We start from the raw sequence: 24800 nt of genomic DNA, 5'->3' as shown, positions 1-24800 counted from the left end.
ATCCTATTTTTAAATAGCCTATTAAGGCACATCCTGCTTGTCTGCATCCTTCTGATATGCCAGATATCACCTGTTCAGCAACATTAACATCTAATTTCCCAGTTGCAAAATAATCTAAGAAAAAGAGTGGTTCTGCTCCTTGTGTCAAAATATCATTGACACACATAGCAACTAGGTCAATTCCAACAGTATCATGTTTGTTACACATCTTGGCTACCTAAAATATATTAATAATACAGAGTATGTAACCTCTAAGTAATATAAAACCCAATTAGAAATTAATAATCTATATTACAATTAATGAAATTTCTCATCCACAGAAAATTCAATACTCTGAAAGAGTAAAAGACTTAACTCTCACTACAGCAAACTCAGAGTAATCCAAGAAGTGGTTTGCTACAGTGAATTTCCTTTAGCACAATACTGATGCCAAGGTAGATGGGATAGAACCAATCAGTAGTTTGTTGTAGCGAGTGAATTCACTGTAATGATGTTTGCTATATTATGAATTGGAGATTCAAATAAATAGAGTGATCTCTTGATTATTTAACTTTTAAATAACAAATCCTCAATTCAAAGCTCCTTGAATAGATCATCATATTATCTGAGTCACGGTATACCTATGTATCCATATATTTACTGAATTGTATCTTCATTTGGGGTGCTTGTGGGACAAGGCCAAGTTATTTGGCCTTGTCCCTCAACATAGCCTTTTAAGGAACATGGAGAACAGACCATGCCTTCTGATCTAATCCTTACCTTCTCATGGTGCACCCTGCAAGTAGGTATCTACCTGGATATTGAACAAATGAGGACAGGCTGGCAGTTTGGGATTTGGTTGGGATTTAGCCAACCAAACTGAATTGTTATTGATTTAAATCAAAATAACATGATGGTACACCATGATAGAACTTCATGTCAGCTGGAATGTTAAACAGTTAAACAAGGCTCCATTGTTTTCATTGGGGAAACAGTGCGAACAACAAAAAGTCAGCTACTGGAACAAATTCCAACTCAACATCAGCAGAGCTCAAGACTAACAACATAAACATAAGAAGCATCAATGGAAAAGATGAAACTTGCAGAGAATCAAAACAAATAAGACAAAAACAGGAGAGATTTTAATGAGCAACAAAATATACAGGATATTATATTCAGGCAATAATGATAAGGGAAAATAAGGTTGGGGGGGGGGTATAGTACTAAACACTAAATACAAAAATAATTTTCTTGAATGGCAGGCAATATCAAGTAGAGTGGTATGGACAAATATTAGGATGGGGGGAACTGGACAATGAGACTTATTTGTGCCTATAGTCCCACATAAGTTTCTAGTAAGGAAGAAGTAAAGAAACTATTCCAGGCACTAGAAAAAGACAGCTGATACAACAAACAAAGAAAAAGTTGGTCCTTGTGGAGATTTAAATGACAGAGTAGAAAATGATTACCAGATATAAATAAATGTTTTGGAAAAATTTGGAGAAAAGAGCAAAGCTAATAATAATGGTAAGCAACTGCTGGAATTCTGTTCAGGACATGGACTAATTATTACTAATCCCATGTTCCAACAAAAAAAAAAGAGATGCACAAATTCACATGGAGAAAAATGCAAGAAATAAGAAAAGTCTCATTGACTATGTTATTATTAATAGTGAATATCTTCATGCTGGTTCAGAACACAATATACAGAGAATCAGAAATAGTAAGTGATCAAATTTAGTTCACAGCAAAATAAACTTAAATAAAATATAACAAATAAATCAGCTAATGGCTTTTATTCCCTTATTGGGAATAGGTGAAGGCTTTTAACCCTATCTAGCTTTTGGACAGACTGAGTGGGAAGTTCCATCTACAACAGTAGCCAATCAAAGATAGCTGACCCATGTTTACTACTAATTATACGAGGGTGGTCTGAGAAATTCTCTGCCTCGACCATAGATAACCAGCAGGCAATGCCACTGGCAAGATTTTTTTTTTTCTAAGTTGGTAGATCTGTCATAAGCATCCATGTGAAATTGCAAGTCATTCTATCAAGCAGTTTGTTTGAAGCAAAAGTGTTGTCTGTATCCCGTCAAATGGATAAAATTGAGTATCGTGTGGTTATAAAATTTTTTGCAAAACAAGGTTTAACGAGAAAAGAAATTCATTCGAAGTTCATAAACATTTATGGGACCTCTTCTCCTTCATTTTCGACAATTAAGAAATGGGCTGCCGAGTTTAAACGTGGCCATACCAGTCTTGAAGATGAACCTCGTGAAGGGCGTTCAAAAAGTGCAACAACACCAGAAATCATTGATCGAGTGCAAGATATGGTATTGGATAGCAAGTTAAAGTGCATGAAATTGCTGAGACTATAAGCATTTCAAAAGAATGTGCAGGATATATTTTGCATGAAGAATTGCAAATGAAAAAGCTTTGCATAAGATGGGTGCCACGCTTGCTCACAGTAGAACAAAAATGCACTCCTGTGAAAATATCTGAACAGTACTTGGAGCGTTTTAACAAGAATAAAACTGATTTTGTGCATTGATTTATTACTATGGATTCACTATTACATACCAGAATCCAAACAGCAGTCAAAAGAGTGGACAGAAGCAGGTTGTTCAGTGCCAAAGAAGACAAAGTCGGTTCCATCAGCAGGAAAGGTCATGGCATCAGTGTTTTGGGATGCTAAATGCATTTTGTTTATTAATTATCTCGAAAAGGGTAAAACAATACCGTGGAACATTATTCTGATCTTTTAACCAGACTAGACAAAAAAATTCGTGAGAAAAGACCCAGTTTGCAGAAGAAAAAAATCATTTTTCATCAGGACAATGCACCTGCCCACAAAGGTGTTTTGGCAATGGAAAAATTAAGGGATCTGCACTATGAATTGTTGGAACATCCACCCTATTCCCCAGATTTGACTCTCTCTGACTTCTATCTCTTCCCAAAACTAAACCTCTTCCTGCTGGTCAGCATTTTTCTTCGAATCAAGAGGTGATTGCAGTTGTAGAGGGGTATTTTGCAGATCTTACTGAGAACCTCTACAAGGAAAGGATAATGGTGCTGAAGCATCACTGGAAAATAAATGTATTAGTCTTAGGGGAGATTATGTTTAAAAATAATTTTGAAATTATAAATTCGTTTTTTCATTATTAGGCCGAAAACGTTTAGACCACCCTCGTAGGTGGCACCAATGAAAGATGGGCAAACAAGTGCTGCCATCTCTTGTACCTAACCCTAACAGGATATGATACTGTCTAGAATAATGTGGGTTCTACGGTAGATTTTCTTAAGTTTATGGGATGAAAAACCCGAGTTTCCAGTAGAAAAAACCCGTTCACCTGTGCCAGAGATTGACTAATTCAGGTGCCTGAAGATAGGCTTAGAAAAAGTTCCTCCAGTCGGCAACTAGACTTGAACTACCTTCAGGCGGCCTAGCGCAGAGGGTGCAAGCATCACTTCCACTGAGCTACACAGGCCATAAAATTAAATATCACATTGAAAAGCAAGTGTGTAAGAAAGTTTTATAATAACTCAAAGTTGAACACCTCTAGAGGTGAACTGTCTTCAAGGATAGAAAAGTGGTGAGATTGTCTTCAAGGATAGAAAAATCAGAAGGCAAGAAAAGGACACAGAAGAAGATCAAGATCTAAGTGAACTGATAAAGTAAGAGGTGACTTAGAATACCAAAATATAAGATCTGGTAATATTGGAGTTTTGACAGATAACAGATTAATTTAGAGGAAATTTGTTAATAATTCAGCAATGATGTAACTTTTTTCATGTCGTGTAAAAATATCCTATTCCTTCTCCCCCCCCCCCCACACACACATATTGAGAGTATAAGGAATTTGATGATGTCCTCAATTAGGTGATCAATACATTATTCTAACATGATTGGATAATTATGAGATTGCTGTCACTTTAGTTGATTTAGGTGTTTTTTTTTTTTTTTTAACCTGTGCTGTTGTAAGACTCTTATAAAACAAGCATGCCAATGCTACTGTCAACTCCCTGGAACATTCCCTTGAGACGTGTGGTAATATGTCATCAACTCCTATTGCTGTCACTTTATTAATATTGACATCATATTAAAGATACAGAATTTGTATTAAAGCTGGGTAAAGGGAATCAGGGCATGACCGAGTGGTTTCAGAAGCAGTAATTATAATAAACAGTCAAATGCTCAAATCTCCACTCGCCTTGATTTCAGTAGATGTTCTAAAAAATTTGAGAACATCTATGAACATCTACTCAGCTCTATAACATGTGATTTTAGATCTTCAGTGGCAATGGATATCTATTATTATGGATTCAAGAAATTCAAAAATTAAGAACAACACAATTTAGTAAGGAAAGAAATATGCTTGGTATCACAAGACTAGATCACAAAAGAAATATGCAGATAAGAAACCAAACTAAAGTCTCTGACATCAAAGGAAGAGTGAAACATCTGAATTGGCAATGGGCTAGGCATACTGCTCAAAGACAAGATCAATGATGGACAAAAGCAGTACTGGATTGAATTCCATGAGAGAAAAAATGACCATGATGCCAACCTAAATCAGTGTATTGGTTATATCATCAGATTTGCAGGAGTGACATGGGAAAGGAGAACTGGACAGACAGCTTTGGAGTAATTTTGGAAAGGCCTTCATCCAGCAGTGGATTGACAATGGCTGCTGCTGCTGATGATGATGATTATGGATACCTATTCAGAAAACTGTTCTAATTTACAGGCTTGTTCTAATTTATGGCAGAACTTGTGTCTTTTAACTTGTGCATACCAATGTCAAAGGTAATATTTTCTAAGCTCTCTCTTGTAAATTTGAAAAATTTAAGTTTTCCTTTCACCATTTGGCTATAAAATAAGAGATCCATAATATCCACCATTTCAGTATCTTATGTATGCCACCTTTTTTGGTTCTATGCTTCAGTAATTTGATTATGCACTTAAGTTCACTGATAATGAATTTAACTTTCTGACATGCAACTTTTTTTTCATTTTTATAATTTTTTTTATGAAGCCCATTCACGAGAGGTTGGTCAAACTATAGTATATTAGTACCATGGATGGGAAATAAGGAACTTATTCACATTTGATTTGAAAAGCTGTGGGTTATATTCCTTGGGAAACACATGTGGTGGAAAACTGTTCCAAATGGCAGGGATAAAGGGAATGGATAAATGGAAGAACCCACAGAAATTGGTTCTATGGGTTTGGAGTTGAACTGTGAGAGAGTGCTGGTTAGCTGCTGATGCACATATTTAGACAGATTTGCAAGAGTGGGAGAATTATTGATGCCGACTGATGAACAGCAGCCATAGAATTATTTGTAGAAATTGCACACTGCAGAAACTGAATGCCTGTGAGAAAGTGATTAGAGTGTATTTGTGAGAGAGAGAGAGAGAGAGATCATCAATCAATCTAACTACTCTTTGCTATATAGAATCCAGTATTTTCATGGTGCTCTTAGGAGTACCACCCCTAGATACGAGAGTAGTATTCAATGGGGAGACAGATTTGCGATTTGCATCAGGCTAAAAGCTGTTCAGAGTTACAGTAACACTTCGAGCAAAAGAGAAAGCCTAATTTCTTGGATGCAGGGGAGACAGTAGTTGTGATACGTATGTGCTGAGAAAGAGAGATTAGAGGTTAGTGTTATTCTGAGAAGGCAAATTTCATCTTGAATGGAGATTTGAGTATTGTTGAGGGTAAGATTGGAAGAACAGGGTTCTTTTTCTGGGAAATAATGCACAGCTGTGTTTTGCTGGCATTGAAGTTGATAATGTTATCCAAACACTATCAATAACTATACAAAATTAATAACAGAAAAAACTCACGTACAAAGATTATTTAATAGTATAATTTTCACCTGTGTGTCACAGGCATCTTCAGTACATATTAAGCTCAAATTAAACAATAACTGACAATTCCAAAAAGTGCCACCTAAGTAGCTGGTGTAAGATAACTAAAAAGGTCAATAAATTTCCTAGACGTAAGCCGTCGGATCTGTTTAAGTTAGGAGAATGAAGTAGAGTTTCACACGTTTCTTTATAAAGGCGTTCCATGAGAAACTGACTTTTGTGAAGAACTCTTGTCTTTCTCCAATAAACTCTATGTCTAGTGAAGATGGCATGTTCTGCAAGTCCAGACTTTTCAGGTTTAGAGTATTCAATATAAGATTGGTGTTCTAGCAGAATAGAGGCAGATCTTCCCGTTTGTCCGAAATAAGATAATCCACAAGAGCACGGAATCTGGTAGACACCTGGATGATTAAGATGTGGAAGCTTGTCCTTAGGAGAAGTGAGAAAGGTGGAGATTTTTCTAAATGGTCGAAAGGCAACAAAAATATTCAGTGGCTTTAAAACCTTTGCTATATGTTCACTGATTCCTTGTACATAAGGATAGGAATGCGTGTTATTTCTTCTGTGTTTGAAGAGGACGACATATTAAACCTACTCAAAGTTCTTTTAATGAAGCAATCCTTATAACCATTAGATAGAAAGGAAGAAGTTATATATTGTAGTTCTTTCTGTAAAAGATCGTCTGAAGAACAAAAGGAGTGGGCCCAATGAACCAGCATTTTAATAGTTCCTGCCTTTTGACTGGGATGGTGATGAGATTCCGCATGGATATAATGGCCTGTACGAGTCTTCTTTCTACAAGCTGAGAAATGTAGGTTACCATCTGGTTGGTGAAGAATTAGAAGATCTAAAAAGGCTAACTGCTTATTTGATCCTACTTCTAGGGTAAACTTGATCCTAGGATGAAGTATGTTTAACTTAATGAGAAATTGTTGCAGTTCATCTGAAGAGCCATTCCATACAGCAAAAACGTCATCGACATATCTGAACCAATGAATAGGTCTGGGAGAAATGTTGTCAAAGATATGTTGTTCAAAATGTTCCATAAAGACATTGGAGACAGCAGGAGAAAGAGGTTGCCCATTGCTGTTCCTTCAATTTGTTGATAAAACTTATTTTTAAAGGAAAAATAACCAGAATGTATTACAAAATCAAATACATTTACAATGTCTGAAGGAAATTGCTGTTGTAGTAATTCAATGCTTTCAGAAAGAGGCACATTTGTAAATAAAGAAACAACATTTAAACTGATCATGATATCAGAAACGTCCAAATGAAGATCTGAAATTTTATTTTTGAAATCCAAAGTATTTTTTATATAAGTATCAGTTCTTCTAGTTGAAGAGGAGAGTAAATTTGATAAAAATTTTGAGATTTTGTAAGTGGGGCAACCTATACAATCTACGACTGGTCTTAACGGAATGCCTGGTTTATGAACTTTTGGAAGACCATACAATCTTGGTGGACGACCGAAGAAGGTTTTAAGTTTTTTCTTTTGATCTTCATTCCATATAGATACATTATCTATAAGAGAATTAAGTCTCTTCAATTGACTCTGGGTAGGATCCAATGTAAGAGCCCTATAAGTTGAACAGTCGCGAAGTAAAAGAGACATTTTTCTCTCATATTCCTTCCTATCTTGGATCACAACAGCCTTCCCCTTATCAGCTTTCGCAATAATTAAATTATTGTTATTCTTCAGTGATTTCAATGCTTTAAACTAAGAGTAAGAAAGATTAGGACGAGGAGGCTTGGCATTAAAAAGAATTTTTGCACATTCAAAACATAATCTGTTGGCTATTTTTTGGGATAAGGATCGAATACCCCTGTCTATGTTATGAAAAAAAATCCATAAGTGGCACCTTATTCGGCTAACGGCGAAATCATGTCCTTTTGATAAAACAAAACATTCACAGTCTGTTAGTGGACGTCCAGAAACATTTATAACTACTTTATCTATATCAATAGTATTATTACTGGATCTAAGTAGGCTGACCAGTGATTCAAATTTGCATTTTAGCTTGTTACAAGAATCATTAAAGACCTTTAGGTAAGAACTCGAAGATATGCGCATTATAGTATTAAAAGTTTCAACTGTTAAAACAGATTCTAGAGCGTTTTTTATGTCCATAATTTCTCTATTTAAGAGGGCAAGAGATTTTTTAGCTTCATGTAGCTGATTATTTAAAAGAGGCTTACTAGCTTTTAAGTAGATCCTATGAGCTTTTGGGGACCTAAGAACTTCTTTTATTTTACAACAGGTTGGAATAACCTGGGCCATCTTACATCATTTAAGGAATATTAATCTGTTAATGCATTTGGCCTCCTTTACCAATACTTTACCATATCCAGCAGATTGTTTGGAAATAGACTCTCCGTGAAGTCTAGCAATAAGTTTTAAAAGAAGTATACCATGAGTAGACATATCGATACAAAATTAATAACGGAAAAAATTCACGTACAAAGATTATTTAATAGTAGAATTTTCGGCTGTGTGTCACAGCCATCTTCAGTACATATTAAGCTCAAATTAAACAATAACTGACAATTCCAAAAAGTGCCACCTAAGTAGCTGGTGTAAGATAACTAAAAAGGTCAATAAATTTCCTAAAAATAAAAAATTTAAAAAATTTTTTAAAAAAATCAATACAATAAAAAGTTAGGAAAGATTAGCTGATTTGTAAAGTACTATGTCCCATAACGGGGATAGACGTAAGCCATCAGATCTGTTTAAGTTAGGAGAATGAAGTAGAGTTTCACATGTTTCTTTGAGTAGTTTTAATATATTTTCCTCTTCAAACACAGAAGAAATAATGCGCATTCCTATCAATTATGTACAAGGCATCAGTGAACGTATAGCAAAAGTTTTAAAACCACTGAATATTTTTATTGCCTTTCGACCGTTTAGAAAAAATCTCCACCTTTCTCACTTCTCCTAAGGACAAGCTTCCACATCTTAATCATCTAGGTGTCTACCAGATTCCGTGCTCTTGTGGATTATCTTATTTCGGACAAACGGAAAGATCTGCCTCTATTCTGCTAGAAGAACACCAATCTTATATTGAATACTTTAAACCTGAAAAGTCTGGACTTGCAGAACATGCCATCTTCACTAGACATACAGTTCATTTCAGAAAGACAAGAGTTCTTCACAAAAGTCAGTTCCTCATGGAACACTTTTATAAAGAAACATGTAAAACTCTACTTCATTCTCCTAACTTAAACAGATCCGACGGCTTACGTCTATCCCCTTTATGGGAGATAGTACTTTACAAATCAGCTAATCTTTCCTAACTTTCTATTGTATTGACTTTTTATTTATTTATTTTTTTTTAAGGAAATTTATTAACCTTTTTAGTTATCTTACACCAGCTACTTAGGTGGCGCTTTTTGGAATTGTCAGTTATTGTTTAATTTGAGCTTAATATGTATTGAAGATGCCTGTGACACACAAAAAAAATTATACTATTAAATAATCTTTGTACGCGAGTTTTTTCCGTTATTAATTTTGCATCGATGTGTCTACTCATGGCATACCTCTTTTAAAACTTATCATCAATGACTGCTTTGAAGATCAGAATTTAAAGTAGTAGAGGTTAGGTTTCTGGAGGCTGTGGTGCTTTCCAGGGATTGTCAAATGAAAAGGAGAAGTGCATCCAGCCAGAAAGCTGGCTATCCAATTACAAAAACTGGGGGGGGGGGCACACCAAATGATGAGAGTTTCTTATTAGGCCTTTGTGCCAAACTCAGTTAATAACATTGAAGATATCAAGAACAACCACTTGAGATTTGCCAAACATTTCCAAGGTATTTGTCCAGAGTTGGATGACGTAGGTTAGTAGATCCCCTGTTGATCTACAGTGACAAAATCCATACTGTAGATTAAGAGTCTTCAAGATAGTGTAGGAATTGACCATTGATGGTTGTTTCCATTACATCAGCAAAACTGTGTACCAGATTGGCAGGAAGTCAGCTGAAGTAGATCGTTTATGTAGAAGGAAGAGAGTGGGTGAGAGAGCAGAGCCTTGTGGGACTCCAGCATTAGTTGTATAGATAAAAAGATAAGGGCCCATCCACTACCACTTGAAGTGCATCTGACCAGAAAGCTGGCTATCCAATTGCAGAAGTCGGGGGTGGGGGGGTGGGGGAAGACCAAATCATGGGAGTTTCTTAATAGGCCTTTGTGCCAAACTTAGTCAATAGCTTTAGATATTAAGAGCAACCACTTGAGATTTGCCAAACCTTTCCAATGTGTTTGTCCAGAGATGGGTGACATAGGTTAGTAGATCCCCTATTGATCTACAGTGATGAAATCCATACTGTCAGCCATATATTGGATGAGAGTCTTCAAGGTAGTGATGGATCTTTCCATTACTTTAGCAAGAACTGAGGTGAGAGATGGACAGTAATTTGAAGGTAAGGATTTGTTACCCCTTTTGGGAATAGGCTGTATATGTGGGCTGGTTTTCAGGCTACAGGATAGATAACAGGAATAAGAAAGTGTAAATAGGCAGCATAGAGTGGGAGTCAACTCTGGAGAACAGACTTTTAGAACAATTGGAGGAAGACCATCAGAGACAGGAGAGTTTTTGGAATCTAATTTGAGCAAAATATTTCTGATCTCTTTCTGGCAAAAGATCAAATGCAGCATTGACTGTTGAGTGTATGGCATGATTAGGGGACATTTATCATGGTCAGCTCTGCAAGAGTTAGAGGAGAAGTAGGAAGCCAGGAGGTTGGCTTTTTCTATGGGGGGGGGATGATGCAATAGTTCCATCTGGGTGTAACAGCGGTGAGAGTAGTGTTGGGCAGAAGTTACAGCCAATAGCTTTAGCTAGAGCCAAGAAGGCATCTTGTTTTAGCTTTTTCAAAATCAGTTTTCAATGTAGTGATAATTTTCTTGTAGCTATTTCAGGCTCTGGTGTAGGCTGTACAGGATAATGGAGTTTTGGATGCAAGCCAGTTGTAGTATGCCTGACTTCTTTTGTACAGCCTTTGCACACTTTTGGGAGAACCAAGGCTTAGATAGGAGACAAGAATTTAGAGTAGAGCAGGGAATAAATATTTCCACGTTGATGAGTATTATTTTGGTGATTCTTTTGGCACACAGATTTGTGCCAAAAGAAACAGTAATCTGACCAAGGAAATGAGGAGTAGAAATTGCATAGATCATCACCCCCTTGACTTTATGGTAATGCCATACAATGTGTCGATGTAAGTGTTTGTATATGTGTTGCTCCATGGAGGAAGAGAGCAGCACCACATTGTGATTTGAGTTGCCCAGAGGGCAGACAACATTCGCAGTGTACTTAGAAGAGTCACTGGTGAGGAAGAGGTGCAAAGTGTTTAGGAAGTGGTTAGGATGGTCTGGTATTCTGGCGGGCATGTGGACAATTTGTGTAAGATCATTTGTGATTGCAAAAGTCTCAGCTCTACCTGCTTGATCTGTGCAGTTGGAAGCAGGCAGCCAGCTAGTGTTGTGGACAGTGGAGTCCCCAAGAAAGATGACTAGCTGGATTGGAGAAAATCAACATTGAAGGAAAGGTGATTGAAAAGTTCAGTCAGGGTGGTTGTTGACATTAGGAGAGCAATAGAGACAGCATATGAATTTGGTAGAATGTGACAGGGTGATTTTTAGCCAAAGTAAGTCAAAATTGGATGATTCCAGGTTGAATACTCTCTGGCATGGTATATCAGAGCGAACATAAGCAGAGGATCCCACTTCTGAGGTGAAAGGAGTTAAACAGTGTATAGTTGGGAAAGCAGAGATGGGTAGTGTTTGAGGAGGTTGAGATTTGAGTTTCTGTCAGGAAGAGTAGGTGAGGTTTTTCAGAAGGTGGAAGTGAACATCATTAAGGTTAGAATAGAAGTCGCATATATTTGTGAAATGGATCTGGAAGGGTCTATGAAATTAGTTTTTGAACACATTGTCATCATTGACATCATGTTTCCTATGCAGTGTTTAGAATCAGGTTTTCACATTGGTTGTTTACAGAGTTTAATTTCCTGATTAGTATCCCTTCTTTGTAATTGACTGTCCATGTTTCTTCTCCACTTTGATGTTTCTCTTCCAGTTCTTTTCTTAATTGCCACCTTTTTTCATGCTGTGATTAGGTGAGATCTGGCGATGATGAGCTGGTACCTTCCAACTTGCTGTTCACAGTTGATATGAATGCTGATCACTTGTTGGGATATCACAGGTCACATTTCTTAAGGAACCCACTTACCAAACTTAGACACTATTCCAAGTTCTTGCAATTGGCAATGGATGGCCGATTACGATGAATTAAGATCTTTTGCTAAATCTTCAACAATTACATTGGCATTTCTTGCAATAGCAGCTTCCAGCACATCATTATCGAGAGAGACAGGGTGCGCAGAGCAAGGAGAGTCTTTCAAGCTAAAGTCCTCTTGTCGAAATGTTTAGAACCATAGCTGGCACTTTCGCACATTCAAAACATTATCGTTCTACACCTTTTGGCACATTTTTTTAGGGTGTTAACAGCACTGTTGCCCTTTTTTGAACTCATAAACCATGATGTGCCTCATGTGCTCTTCAGTGACCTCCATAGTAATAAAGGGTTATTTAAACAGTAACTCATGTATGCTGTTCTTGCAAGGTGGAATTCCTTAGAATGAAGCTGCCAAATTGTATTATGAGTGTAAAACAGCCTAAATATGCAACAGACTTATGTCACACAACAGCATATTACGAGAGTTTTCCTGTTGTATTTGCCAGATAAATACTCACAGAAAGTCTTCTTACCATTGCTCAAAATGTAAAATTTCTTCAAAATTTCTTCAAAGGGAAAATTTCTTCATTGTTTCCCTTTGAAGAAAACAGAAAAAGAAGGAAAAAAGGAAAAATAAAAATAAATGTTGACTGAGCATTAAAAAGAAAGAAGTATAGTTTTTATTCTTCCATTTCCTTCGAAGTATTGCTTCATAAATGAATGCAATTCATAAAAGATAACATATAATAACATCTATTAAATTATGACTAACTATCTAATATTGTATTGGGTTTACCGTTTGCATATATATATATACAGGTAACCCTCATATAACGTGGCACTTATACAACGCGATTTTGCTATAACGCGGTCTACAAATTATAGCAACAACCCTTGTTCAACACAGTATTTATACAACGCAGTTTCAATATAACGTGGTCTACAAACTGTAGTAACCCTTTATCTTTTCATGTGTTTTTCACCGCGCAACTTAAAAATCAAATTTTATCTTCGTTAATTTTGTGTCTGCTCGTATCACACATGCAGTTATAAGTTGTGAATTTTATGGGAAATACTCTTTAGTATGCATACACATCAATTGTTTACCATGTAAAGTGTTAATTATTGTTGAAAGTTGTCTTCGTTTTCTGCCAGGAAAGCGCATTAAAAATCATAAGTGTGTTCATCTCAAGCTGAGCACTTTATTTCCTGGTGAGTTACATACAATATGTAATGCTTTTTTTTTATGTAAAAAAATTATTTCTATAGTAATGACCGCTTAGAGGGCTTTTGCGATATGGTGGAAAACGAAATTAGTGAATTAATTGATGAGGAAATGAATTTAAATTAGAAGGAACTAGTACAATTAATAGATGACATCGAACCAAATGGCAGGGAAAGTTCTGTCGAAGATTCTGATTGTGATGAATCCGTTAAAAAATTCAGTTTAAAGAAATTAGCAGAAGGATTGGACTTGGCAAGAAAGTTAGGAAGCTATTTTACGGATAATGATCCCTAAAATAATGGGCTCCGGAAAATTCACGAGACAATTGGATATTTGTTTAGCTCCATATTATGAACTTATTAAAAAATTGCAGCATAGTGGTAAGCAAGGTCTTATTACCGACTTCTTGATAACTAAACCAGCTGAAGTATGCAAAGAGAATTATACAAATGATGTCCCAGAGATTTCAAGTGATGACGACTTCCAGCCACTCGTAAATAAAGAACATCTAAGAAATGTTCGTTTTGAAGATAGTGATGACGATTAAAATATGCACTTTATTATGTGCAATGAAGTTTACATACAATTTGTAATTTTATAAGTTTATACCATTGGCGCACCCAGGGAGGGGGTCAAGGGGCCTTGACACCTCCCCCCCCAAAAGAAAAATTTCCAAAAATCTTTTCCTAATTAAAATTCTTCTTTATATTTATGTTGGGTCGTGTCTTCTATTTCTATGTTTGTTATATGTTCCTTATGAATTAGCGGTCACATAAGGTGGGAATACCTTATAGCGCTCGAGAATCCTGGGCTCTGTGAACGAAGTAGTGCTCGGGAGCTACTTCGTTTGCCCGAGTCGGGCCACAGGAGATCACGGGTATCATGTATTGGCGATTGCTGCAGATGCTCAGTCATAGCTCATATACAATACGTAGTGTGTATTCTCAAATCGTATACTCAACTCGATCCCCCCCCAAGATTAAATCCTGAGTGCGCCACTGGTTTATACTATAAAATTTGTTTCATAGTTTATATGTTTTCTTAATTTAAATGAATTACAAGAATTATATAAAAATATATTTTTGTTGGGTATGTCACTGTTGTTTATATAATTAAAAAAAAAACGATTTCGGAACCTAACCCTACTTTTTCTATGTAATCTGAGTCTCACATAATGCAGCATTTCTATGGAACCTAACACCCGCGTTATACGAGGGTTACCTGTGTGTGTGTGTGTGTGTGTATGTGTGTGTATATATATATATATATATATATAAATAAAAGACTGATCATTAACTTGGTTAACATACATATTTTTTTATAAAAAAAAAAAAAAAGTAGGTAAAAAGGTTTTAACATAAAAACACGACTAGTTTCAGCCTGTAACAGATGACACTATAACAGAAAGAAAAAAGAAAAAACACTAAACACTGAAGGTTAAAAGACTATGAACAACATAGAGAGTCTCTATACATAATTAGCATGAAAACATTGTAGTTGTATTTAAAGCTGTTCTTTTGTTTGTTGCATTGTTGGGAGAGTGCATGCTTGCATCTAAATAATAACTTGAGCTACAACCTCCCATATGTACTGACGTTCACATGATGCTGCAAGCATGCACTCTCCCAACAATGCAACAAACGAAAGAACAGCTTTAAATACAACTACAACGTTTTCATGCTAATTATGTATAGAGACTCTCTATGTTGTTCATAGTCTTTTAACCTTCAGTGTTTAGTGTTTTTTCTTTTTTCTTTCTTTTATAATGTCACCTGATGAAGGCTGTTACAGGCCGCAACTAGTCGTGTTTTTATATCAAAACCTTTTTACTTAAACCTCGGTTCTAGTCATTCAATTCTTCATAAAAAAAAATAAAAAATATATATACAGGGTGTTCGGGATAAATTTGACAGTTTCGTAAGGAAAAAGAAAATCTTCTTTGTATCTATTAAATTTAATGAATTGACAAAAAAACATTACAGGCAGAGTTAATTACAATACTATCAACAAGATTTACTCAAAATAACCACCATTAGCATCGATCACAGCTTCAATTCTGCTTCGGAACCTCGAACAAGCTGATGCTACAGTCTCCCTGGGAAGGGCCGCAAAAACTGTTTTAATTTTATCCATTAACTGGGCTTTTGTATTACTGGAAGTGCGATTGGTGTCTTTTTCAACTGCGCCCCATACAAAATAATCCATGGGGTTAAGGTCTGGGGAGTTTGGAGGCCAAACATTTGGACTGGTGAAGTCGTAGAAATTTTCAGACAACCATTTTTGACTTTTCCCAGAGGTGTGGCAAGGGGCCGAATCCTGCTGCCATACATACGGCCTACCATTGGCTACCCTTGTTATCCAGGGCTTGACTACAGTTAGCAACTCCACGAACAAAGCCCGAATTCCAATGCCAGGGTTCTTCAACACCTGTTCCTGCAGATTTGCGAGGAATTCTGCTGTACGAACGCAATCAGATCGTCTGCTAGGGATCTTTCTTCTTGCTACATCCTCGTAGTCACCATTGCAAGTCTCTAGTTCATGCCTGATTGTTTTTACTGTATTCAGGGAGCATTGGGCAGCAGTCGTAATATCCTTATTTTGATGGCGGGCACGAATCATCATGATACAAGTTATTCTCTTCCATGATTCAGGTGGGTTCCAGCTATCCATCCTTTCTGACATCTTGTATATGAATGAAGAAGGGTCCAAACTTTTAAATGAAGAGAAGTGTGTGTTAATACATGTAACTTACGGAAAAATATAATTAATTATAAATATGTCAAATTTATCCCGAACACCCTGTATATATATATATATATATATAATGGCCTGGAACTAACATACATGAATTCTATTACATGTCTAATCATGTTTGTGTGGATTGGCAGCCACAGTCACTGAATGGAGGAGAGTACAGGGTCTGTGTGTCTCACACCATATTCTAGATCATTCCAGAGATGCTTAATTAAGTTGAGAGCTGGGAATTTACTTATTATTCAAATTGATGATTTCCTCCATGTATTCCTCACACCAATTTCTTTGAGATAAGGCTTGATGGCATGGTGCATTATCATCCTGCAAGACAATAATGCACTGTTAAGTGTACTGACCAGCTTATAACTGGTGTGACTTACTAGCATCACATGTTGGTCAATGTGCAAGAGGGAGATCCTAATTCTGACTAGCAAAACCCAAACCAAACCAGGACTGTAGAAACTATATACAAGGGTCAACTTGCTCTTTGTGCCATACATGTAGCCATCCATTTGTGTGATGTAAGAGGAACTGCAACTTACTGGATCAATATAGTTTTTCCACTTCTCAACTGGTATGCTGCAAGCATCAGAGAAGCCACTTTTGACAATGATCTTCAGTGTTGTCTGTCGTCATCATCTGGGATATTTTTTCTATGCTTTCTATGTATACTACAATGTCAACTGTAGAAAATAATATCACCTCTCGATTATCCTGTGCAAGTTTATTACTCTTCACTCTTCATTCATCAAGAGCATTTACCATGTTCCTTGACAGTTCAATCAGCAGGTACTTTCACCTGTTTAGTACAGTTCTGAGCACACTTTAACCACTATGGATTATGAGCAACCAACAGAGTATAATGTATCCAAATGGAGGTTAATGACCTTCAGTCCCAGAAATCACGTCCTGTTTGAATTCTGTATCATTACATTTCCCACATCTCCAAATTTAACACTCATTTGTTCATTAACCATTATTGAACATTTTCTTTTTTTTTAAATATTCGTTATGTAGTTTAAAACAGCAAATGTTTGAAGTATAGTATAAAGTGCAATAATAATGGTAGTTAATATATTAACTATCTTCCCATGATGAGATGCTAGAAAGAAATTTCAAAGATGAAGATTATCGTTGTCATTATTTTCTGAGTGTGTACTCTCAAGGAGAGTGCAAAATGTTACGACAATTCAATGCAAATTTTTAATCTATGATTTTATGTTTTGGATTAGATCATCCATTACTATTCTGTTTTTAAAAGTACTCCTAAATCAATTCATCTATATCTCAGTCTTTGGATCTTCCCCTGCTATTTTTATTTCAATCATATTCTGCTAATCTTTCATCTACTATTCTCTTTAGATTGGTTCTACTATTACAAGCTTCAATACTGATAATGTTGATTACTTTCTATTCATTTCATTTTTAGCATGGTTCTACCATTGATTCCATATGTTCACTTCAATCTTTTCTTACAAATTTTCATATCAATAGCCTCCAGTCTTTCATCAACAATTTTACTTCTGATCACTTTTGTATTCATAACTTAAAACTACTTTGGAACAATGTATATTACAAGGTTGGTGTTTAGGTTCATTTCTCTATTGTTCAAAATAAATTTATTCAAATGGCTCAACAACAATACCAACTTTACTTATTCTACTACTTATTTTATAATTAATCTAGCCTTATCATAAGAAATTTATAGATAAAATGGGTTGTGAAAGTATTCTATTAAAGTATTCTATCTTTCATTTGAATAAACTAGACAGATGGGCAAATGAGTGGAGGTGTCGGCTTAATGCAGCAAAATGTAAAATATTGAAGTTTGGGATACATCGATGGGAGGCTGCATACTTGATTGGAGGAGCTGTACTGGAGGAAGTAGGGGGAGACAAGAGATCTGGGGATGATGATTGATAGAAAACTGAAATTCAGGGAGCATATTGCAAAGGTGCTGAAGGTAACCCAGAGGATGGTTTCAATACTGAGAAGGACACTGACCTGCAGAGATAAAAGAGTTATCATTCCATTGTATAAGACCCTGATCAGACCATACTTAGATTATTGTTCTCAAATTTGGTCCCCAGGATTTGAAGAGAATAAATTAACTGTGGAAAAGGTACAGAGGCAGATAACAAAGATGGTTTCAGGACTGTACAATGTTAGTTATGAGGATCGGTTGAGGGAATGTGGACGGCAGAGTTTGGTAGATAGAAGAAGGAGAGGTGATATGATCGAGACTTTTAAACTGTTGAGAGGTAGTTACAGGGATGACACTGGGAAGTTTTTTTGCTTGGTGGAACAGTAGGAAGGAGCGATGACAAGGGGTCATCCCTGGAAGTTATGAAAGGAAGCTGTGAGTAAGAGGATGCAGAGTGGTTTCTTTGCATGGAGGATGGTTGAACCGTGGAATGCGTTGCCTGATAGAGTGGTGAGAGCAAGAACAGTCAATGAGTTCAAGGAGTGGTATGACAGACTTTGTGTTTCCTAGGAAGGACCTCCCACGATGAGTCTCCTGACTCCATGAAGGCCTGAATAATTATAATAATAATAATATTTCCTGCCTATTTTCACAGCTAGCTATGGCCATTTTATTGTTGATCCTCATATTAAATTTGTTACACTAGTTCTTCAGACTCATCAATGAATCTTGAAGACATACAGCAGGTTTATTCAAGAGAATGACATCATTTAGAATGTATAGAAATTATTTAATATCCTCTAGATTGACATTAGGTCTCCAATATCATGTTATTTAATAATTATCAGTAATTATTTATGTAACACATCATAACTTTATGTTACTGTCAGTTCTATAAAAATGCTGAGTGACCAAAGGAATAGTGATTTACAGCAATTCTGTTAATTCATTTTCATGGTATTGATGACAGTGCAGAACGACAAGAAAATAACTAGTATTTATTAACTTATTTGCTGGTATTTCACTGGTATTATATCCAGCATCTTCAGAGCACAAAAACAGTTTGTCACAGTACACGAAACAACAACAATTTGGTATAACCGTGGGACCAATTAAAAAATTGTACTGGACAACACAAGGAACTAAGGTCCTAATGAGGCACTATCTATGTTGGAAAAAGAGAGAAAACAAGTGTCGATTAGATCTTAAAATGACTGTATCCCAGATTTTTGGTAAATTTATGCGGCCCATAGGTGTCGAGGTTTGGAGTATGTTTTAAAGCTTCTGTTGATTCTAAAAACAATCTCTCTCTCTCTCTCTCTCTCTCTGACTTATATTGACCTCTGTAGCACTTTCATTATTCTATGATTGATCCTGTGTGAAGGGGTATCTAAGGCATGGTCTGCTAGACTCGACTGGTCATGATGATAGTGCCAGGTGTATTTTTTATGTTCACAAAGGTGGATGTCAACAGTTCTTCCTGTTCCATCCATAGTAAGCCTGGTCACAAGAACAGGGCACTTCATAAACTTCTGGGTGTGATAAAGAAGAAAATTTGTCCTTAGGCGAACAGATGAGAGTTGCCAATTTGACATAAGGTTTAAATATGGTGCATAGCTGATATTTATTAAGCACTCTAGGTATCTTTTCAGATGTGCCTTGAGGGTATGGGATAGTCACAGTTTTACTGTAGTCTTGTGTGGTAGGCAATGGAGGGGATTTCTAGTGAGCATTTAGTATTTTTTCTATCCTATGGGGATTATAGCCATTGATTAAGAAGGTGCGACGTAAGTGAGTGAGTTTAGCATTGGAACAAATAGCTCTAGCTCTGTGAGTTAGTGTTTTTAGGATACCATACTGTTGAGCTGGATGATGGTGTAACTGTCTGTGCAAATATCTCCCTGTATATGTGGGTTTTCTATAAACCAAAAAAGATAAGCAACATCTGGAAGCTGTGTAATTGGTGTATCCAGGAAGGGCAGACAGTCATTAGCTTCCTCTTCCACTGTGAAATGGATTTTAGGGTGTAGGCTATTTAAATGTGCTAAAAATATATCCAATGTGTATGGACCAAATAGCAAACACATCATCAACATAGTGTAGCCAGCTAAACCACTTGTTTGAGAGTGGCTGTATTCATAGCTAGCTTTTCCAAATATTCTATGTAGAAATTGGCTAAAGGAGAGGAAAGAGGGGAGCCCATTGCTGTCCCATTTAGTTGTTTTTATATCTTCCCTTTCCATGTAAAATAATCTGTTGAGCTGGATGATGGTGTGACTGTTTCTGCAAATATCTCCCTGTATGTGTGGGTTTTCTATAAACTGAAAAAGATAAGGAAATATCTGGGAGCTATGTGATTAGTGTATCCAGGAAGGACAGACTGTCATTAGCTTCCTGTTCTATTGTGAAGTGGATTTGAAGTCAAGTGAAGTTCCACTGTGAAGTGGAAGCATTTGCTAATTTTTAGCAAATGCATTTAAATAGCCAACACCCTAAAATCCACTTCACAATGGAACAGGAAGCTAATGACAGTCTGCCCTTTCTGGATACACTAATCACAAAGCTTCCATATAAGGAGGAGACATCGAAACTGACCATTATGTCAATGTGTCGGAGTGCGAGGTTTTCTATACTGGCTTTAAAGTGGCTGAGTTTTTTGTGTGAAGGAGTGTTGCCAGTATATTGTGAGAACAGTTTGGCTAATTCATGGGAGAATCAATGCCATCCACAATGGGACATAATGGAATATTTTACTAAGGCCATATATCTATATATCTGGGGGAAGGGGGTCTAGAGTTAAATGGTTTTAAGTTTATTGGCCAAGACTTCCACAGGCCAAAAGGTGACAACTTTTTAAGGAGCCTGTGAAGTATTCTGATCTGTGTATTGGTGATATCATATTCTAAAGTAAAGTAGGTAGAGCAATCTTGAAGTAAGGAGGCTAGCTTACCTGTGTAGTCTTTTTGGTTTTAAAACCACAGTGGCATTACCCATATCTGCTTTGGTAATTACTATTCTAATGTTGTTTTTAATTTCTTGTAGAGCTTCATATTCCTTCCTTCAGAGGTTGCTGAGGATACCTAGTTCTATTCGTATTATTTCTTCTGGAAGAATTTTTTAGGTGCTAGTGCATAATTGTGCCTTGAGCAAGTGTGCTGATTGCTTCCAGCTTCAGGGTGACAGATGATAAGTTTATGACAGTGTTTTGGGGGTTGTTGAGGTTTGGAATCTGAGGTTTTTAATAGACTGTTGAACCTCTTGATACGTTGACATCTTATTTTTTCAAACTCTGACTGCTGAAGCATTCAAGATATCAGACAGGAATGTCCAAAGGTCAATGTTCAGCATGGCAGTGAGCTCCTCCTCTTACACAATCTATCACCATTCCATATATCTGGGGCACATCCAAAAAAATATAAAAAATCCTAAAGAAATTTAACCTTCCAGCCACATTCCCTAGGCCTACCAGGTGTCTACCAGATTCCTTGTAGATGCAAACTGTCCTACTATGGCCAAACAGGCAGGTTCAATAGTCAATATCAGAATTTTTGAACTCATGGACCACATTTGTTTTCACCATTATAGCCATTCTGAACTTGCTGACCATGCTTTGGACACTCATTACAGAATATGCTGAAAGAAGGCCACTTAATATGCATTGTAATTTCTTGAAAAAAAGTTATGCTGATATAACAAAGCCACATTAGTTGTTTCTTGAATCTTAGTTATGACATTATTATGAAAAAGTTATTACTTAAGAGTTATGACAAAATTATCTCGTCTTTTGAACTGCAGCAAATACAAATATGAGAGGCTATTCCTGGAATCTGCCTTAGCCCTGGAAAACTTTCTAAATCTCAACAAATTTGGGTGCATGAAATTTCCCAAAATCTGGGAAGCACTCATCCTCAGATCTTCAGCCCAACAGCCAAGAGTATCCATTTAGGACTCTAGGTCCAACTTTGGTTGCCTTTCTTAAGCCTCATTCACATTGGGTGAATGAGGCTGAAGTGTGCGAACATATTGCTTTGTGATCCCTGATGATGGAAATGTAACTGCCAAAATATAAGAAGTATTAATTAAAGTTATTATAATCAATATTTAGTATGTATTGTAATTTCCTGAAAAATAGTTATGCTGATGTGACCAAGACACATAAGTTGTTTCCTTTGAATTTTAGTTATGACATTATTATGAGTTATGACAAAATTATCTCTTTGACTGGCAAAAAGCTGATTCTTTGTCTTACTTCAAAATTTATCATGTGATCAGTGTATGATATCTTAGGAGTCATCTATTACAACCTCTGTTCTTTTTCTCTCTGATATGGGCATGGATGTATGAAAATGTGTTTAGGTAGGAGATGTTCAATCACGTAGTGCAAGACAACTAGCCTGTTTATTAGAGGTCTGAAGTGGCTTGAAAAATATAGTTCTATGTTTAGTCTCAAATGCAATGTTTCCAGATACTGGAAAAAAAATATAAAGTAAAAGAAATTAACCACTATATGCTAACCACTCAGCCTTGGCTGATTCTTTGTCTTACTTCAAAATTTATCATGTGATCAGTGTATGATATCTTAGGAGTCATCTATTGCAACCTCTGTTCTTTTTCTCTCTGATATGGGCATGGATGTATGAAAATGTGTTTAGGTAGGAGATGTTCAATCACGTTAGCATATGGTTAGCATATCCACTCTTCAACCAACAGGAAGCAGGTTCAAATCCTGCTGTGACGAGCAGTTATACGTTGGTTACACGACTTTAAATTTTTCAGGAAATGACAGCATTTGTATACTAAAATATTAATTAAAAAACTTTAATCAATACCTTCCAATATTTTGGCAGTGTTACATTGCCATCTTCTGGGAACATAAAACCATGATATGTGCACGCAGGCACTAAGGACGAGCAAATGAGGCTGAAGAAGGCAACTAGCATTGGTTCTAGAGTCTTAAAGGTGTCCCCTAGCAGGCTAAATTGGGTTATCTTGGCTGTTGGGCTGATGTTCTAAGGATGCAAGCTTCCCAAATTTGGGACAGTGTCATGCAACCAAATTTGTTGGGATTTGGGAAGTTTTTTAGAACTGAGGCTTATTCCAGAAACAATCTTTCATATTTATATTTGCTATGGTGTAGTAAAGTGGCTTTCTTCCAGTGTATTCTGTGGTGGGTATCTAGTGCATGGTCCACAAGTCCTGAGTGGCTGTATTGGTGAAACTGGATGTATTGAAAGGTATTGATTAAAGTTTTTTAATTAATATTTTAGTATACACTGTCATTTCCTGAAAAATTTAAAGTCATGTGTAACCAACATATAAGTTTATCTACAAGAATGATCATCCACGGAGATTCTATCACACGCAAGGCCTGCCAATACGGCAAATAAGCCACTTTACTACACCACAGCAAATATAAATATGAAAGATTGTTCCTGGAATCAGCCTCAGCTCTTAAAAACTTCCCAAATCTCAACAAATTTGGGTGCATGAAGAAACACAGTTTATTAATATGGGATATGTTTCGTAGAAATTTAACTGAGAATACTAAACGTCGTTCTGAAAAAAAAAACACAAAAATTGCTGTTATACCAGGTGGTTTAACTTCTATATTGCAACCACTAGACATCTGCTTGAACAAACCATTTAAAGATCACATGCAAGAAGAGTGGAATAATTGGATGTTGACTGGTGAAAAATCATTTACAAACAGTGGATCTATGTGTGCTGCATCACTTGATATGTTGTGCAATTTTGTGATCAAAGCATGGAATAAAGTAAAAGTAGAGACTGTAATAAAATCATTTAAAAAGTGTGGTATCTCTAATCTTATGGTATGGAAGATGATCTGTTGTGGGACACTGAGATGATGAAAACAAAATCAATTCACTGGATTTGAACTGGGATCCATATGACGATCATTTAAACAATGAATCCGAAGAACTATTTTCAACAGATGATGAAGAAAATTAACATGAAAATTGAGGTTAATAATTATTATTTGTTTTTTAAGATTTACATCTATTGTAATATTTTAAATAAATTTATGTAACAAAAAAATAATTTTTGTTTATAAACACTGCCTATTTTCTTATATAATGATGTATTGTAACTACCTAAATATTCATCCAAGAAATTAAGCATCCCTTTTTAAACTCGCTACATAAGACGACCCATGATTTCGAGGGGTTTTCTGTAGTACAGGTAACTGTCGTATAATGCAGTACTTATACAACGCGGCCTACAAATTGTTGTATCCCTTGTTCAATACGGTTTCGATACAACGTGGTCTACAATTTCTAGTAACCCTCTATTTTATTTTTATTTTTTTCATATTTTTCACCGCGGGATTTAAAAATCAAATTTTATCTTCGTTAAATTTGTGTCTGCCCATATTGCGCAAGTAGTTATAAGTATATTGAATTTAGTTTTATTGTATCACTGAATGAGGTACTGTACAAAGGCTTTTGCAGTCTGTGTCATTCTCAACAAATAGCAAGTAGTGCAATTAGAGAAAGCTGGAATAAAAATGGCGCTAACTAATGAATCAAATGTCCCCTCTCATACCATGCTGCATAGACTCTAGCAAAACCATATGTTGCACTGAAACATAGTATCTAACTAAAAACTACTGTCCAATTTTTCAATTATGAAATAAGTGTTTTTTTATTGAATTTGAAATTCTTGATGTCATTATGACAGATCACAAAGGCTAACTTAAAATAAAAGACTACCAGGAATTGAAACATGCCATATAATGAATGTGTGAGTTGAGCCAGTCAGTAATGAGAAGTTCCATCGGAACGATAAA

The 24800-nt window shown here is 36.1% G+C and overlaps 1 protein-coding gene across 2 annotated transcripts in view; it reads right to left on the bottom strand.

Annotated features, from left to right (window-relative positions):
• The window catches only part of Gart (trifunctional purine biosynthetic protein adenosine-3 Gart), a 270858-nt gene that overhangs the window by 88325 nt on the left and 157733 nt on the right, over positions 1-24800 (bottom strand). For both annotated transcript variants that reach the window (XM_090408017.1, XM_090408026.1), the window contains exon 13: positions 19-217. In XM_090408017.1, the coding sequence (XP_090264143.1) occupies positions 19-217 (199 nt within the window). The remainder of the gene's footprint in view (positions 1-18; positions 218-24800) is intronic.

The sequence above is a fragment of the Typopeltis vanoorti genome, chromosome 2 (genome assembly GCF_054136105.1).
Source record: "Typopeltis vanoorti isolate ZY-2024b chromosome 2, IOZ_Tvanoo_1.0, whole genome shotgun sequence".
NCBI classification, from domain to species: domain Eukaryota; kingdom Metazoa; phylum Arthropoda; class Arachnida; order Uropygi; family Thelyphonidae; genus Typopeltis; species Typopeltis vanoorti.
Note: the sequence above shows the minus strand (reverse complement) of the source record. Positions and strands in the feature narration are given on the sequence as shown.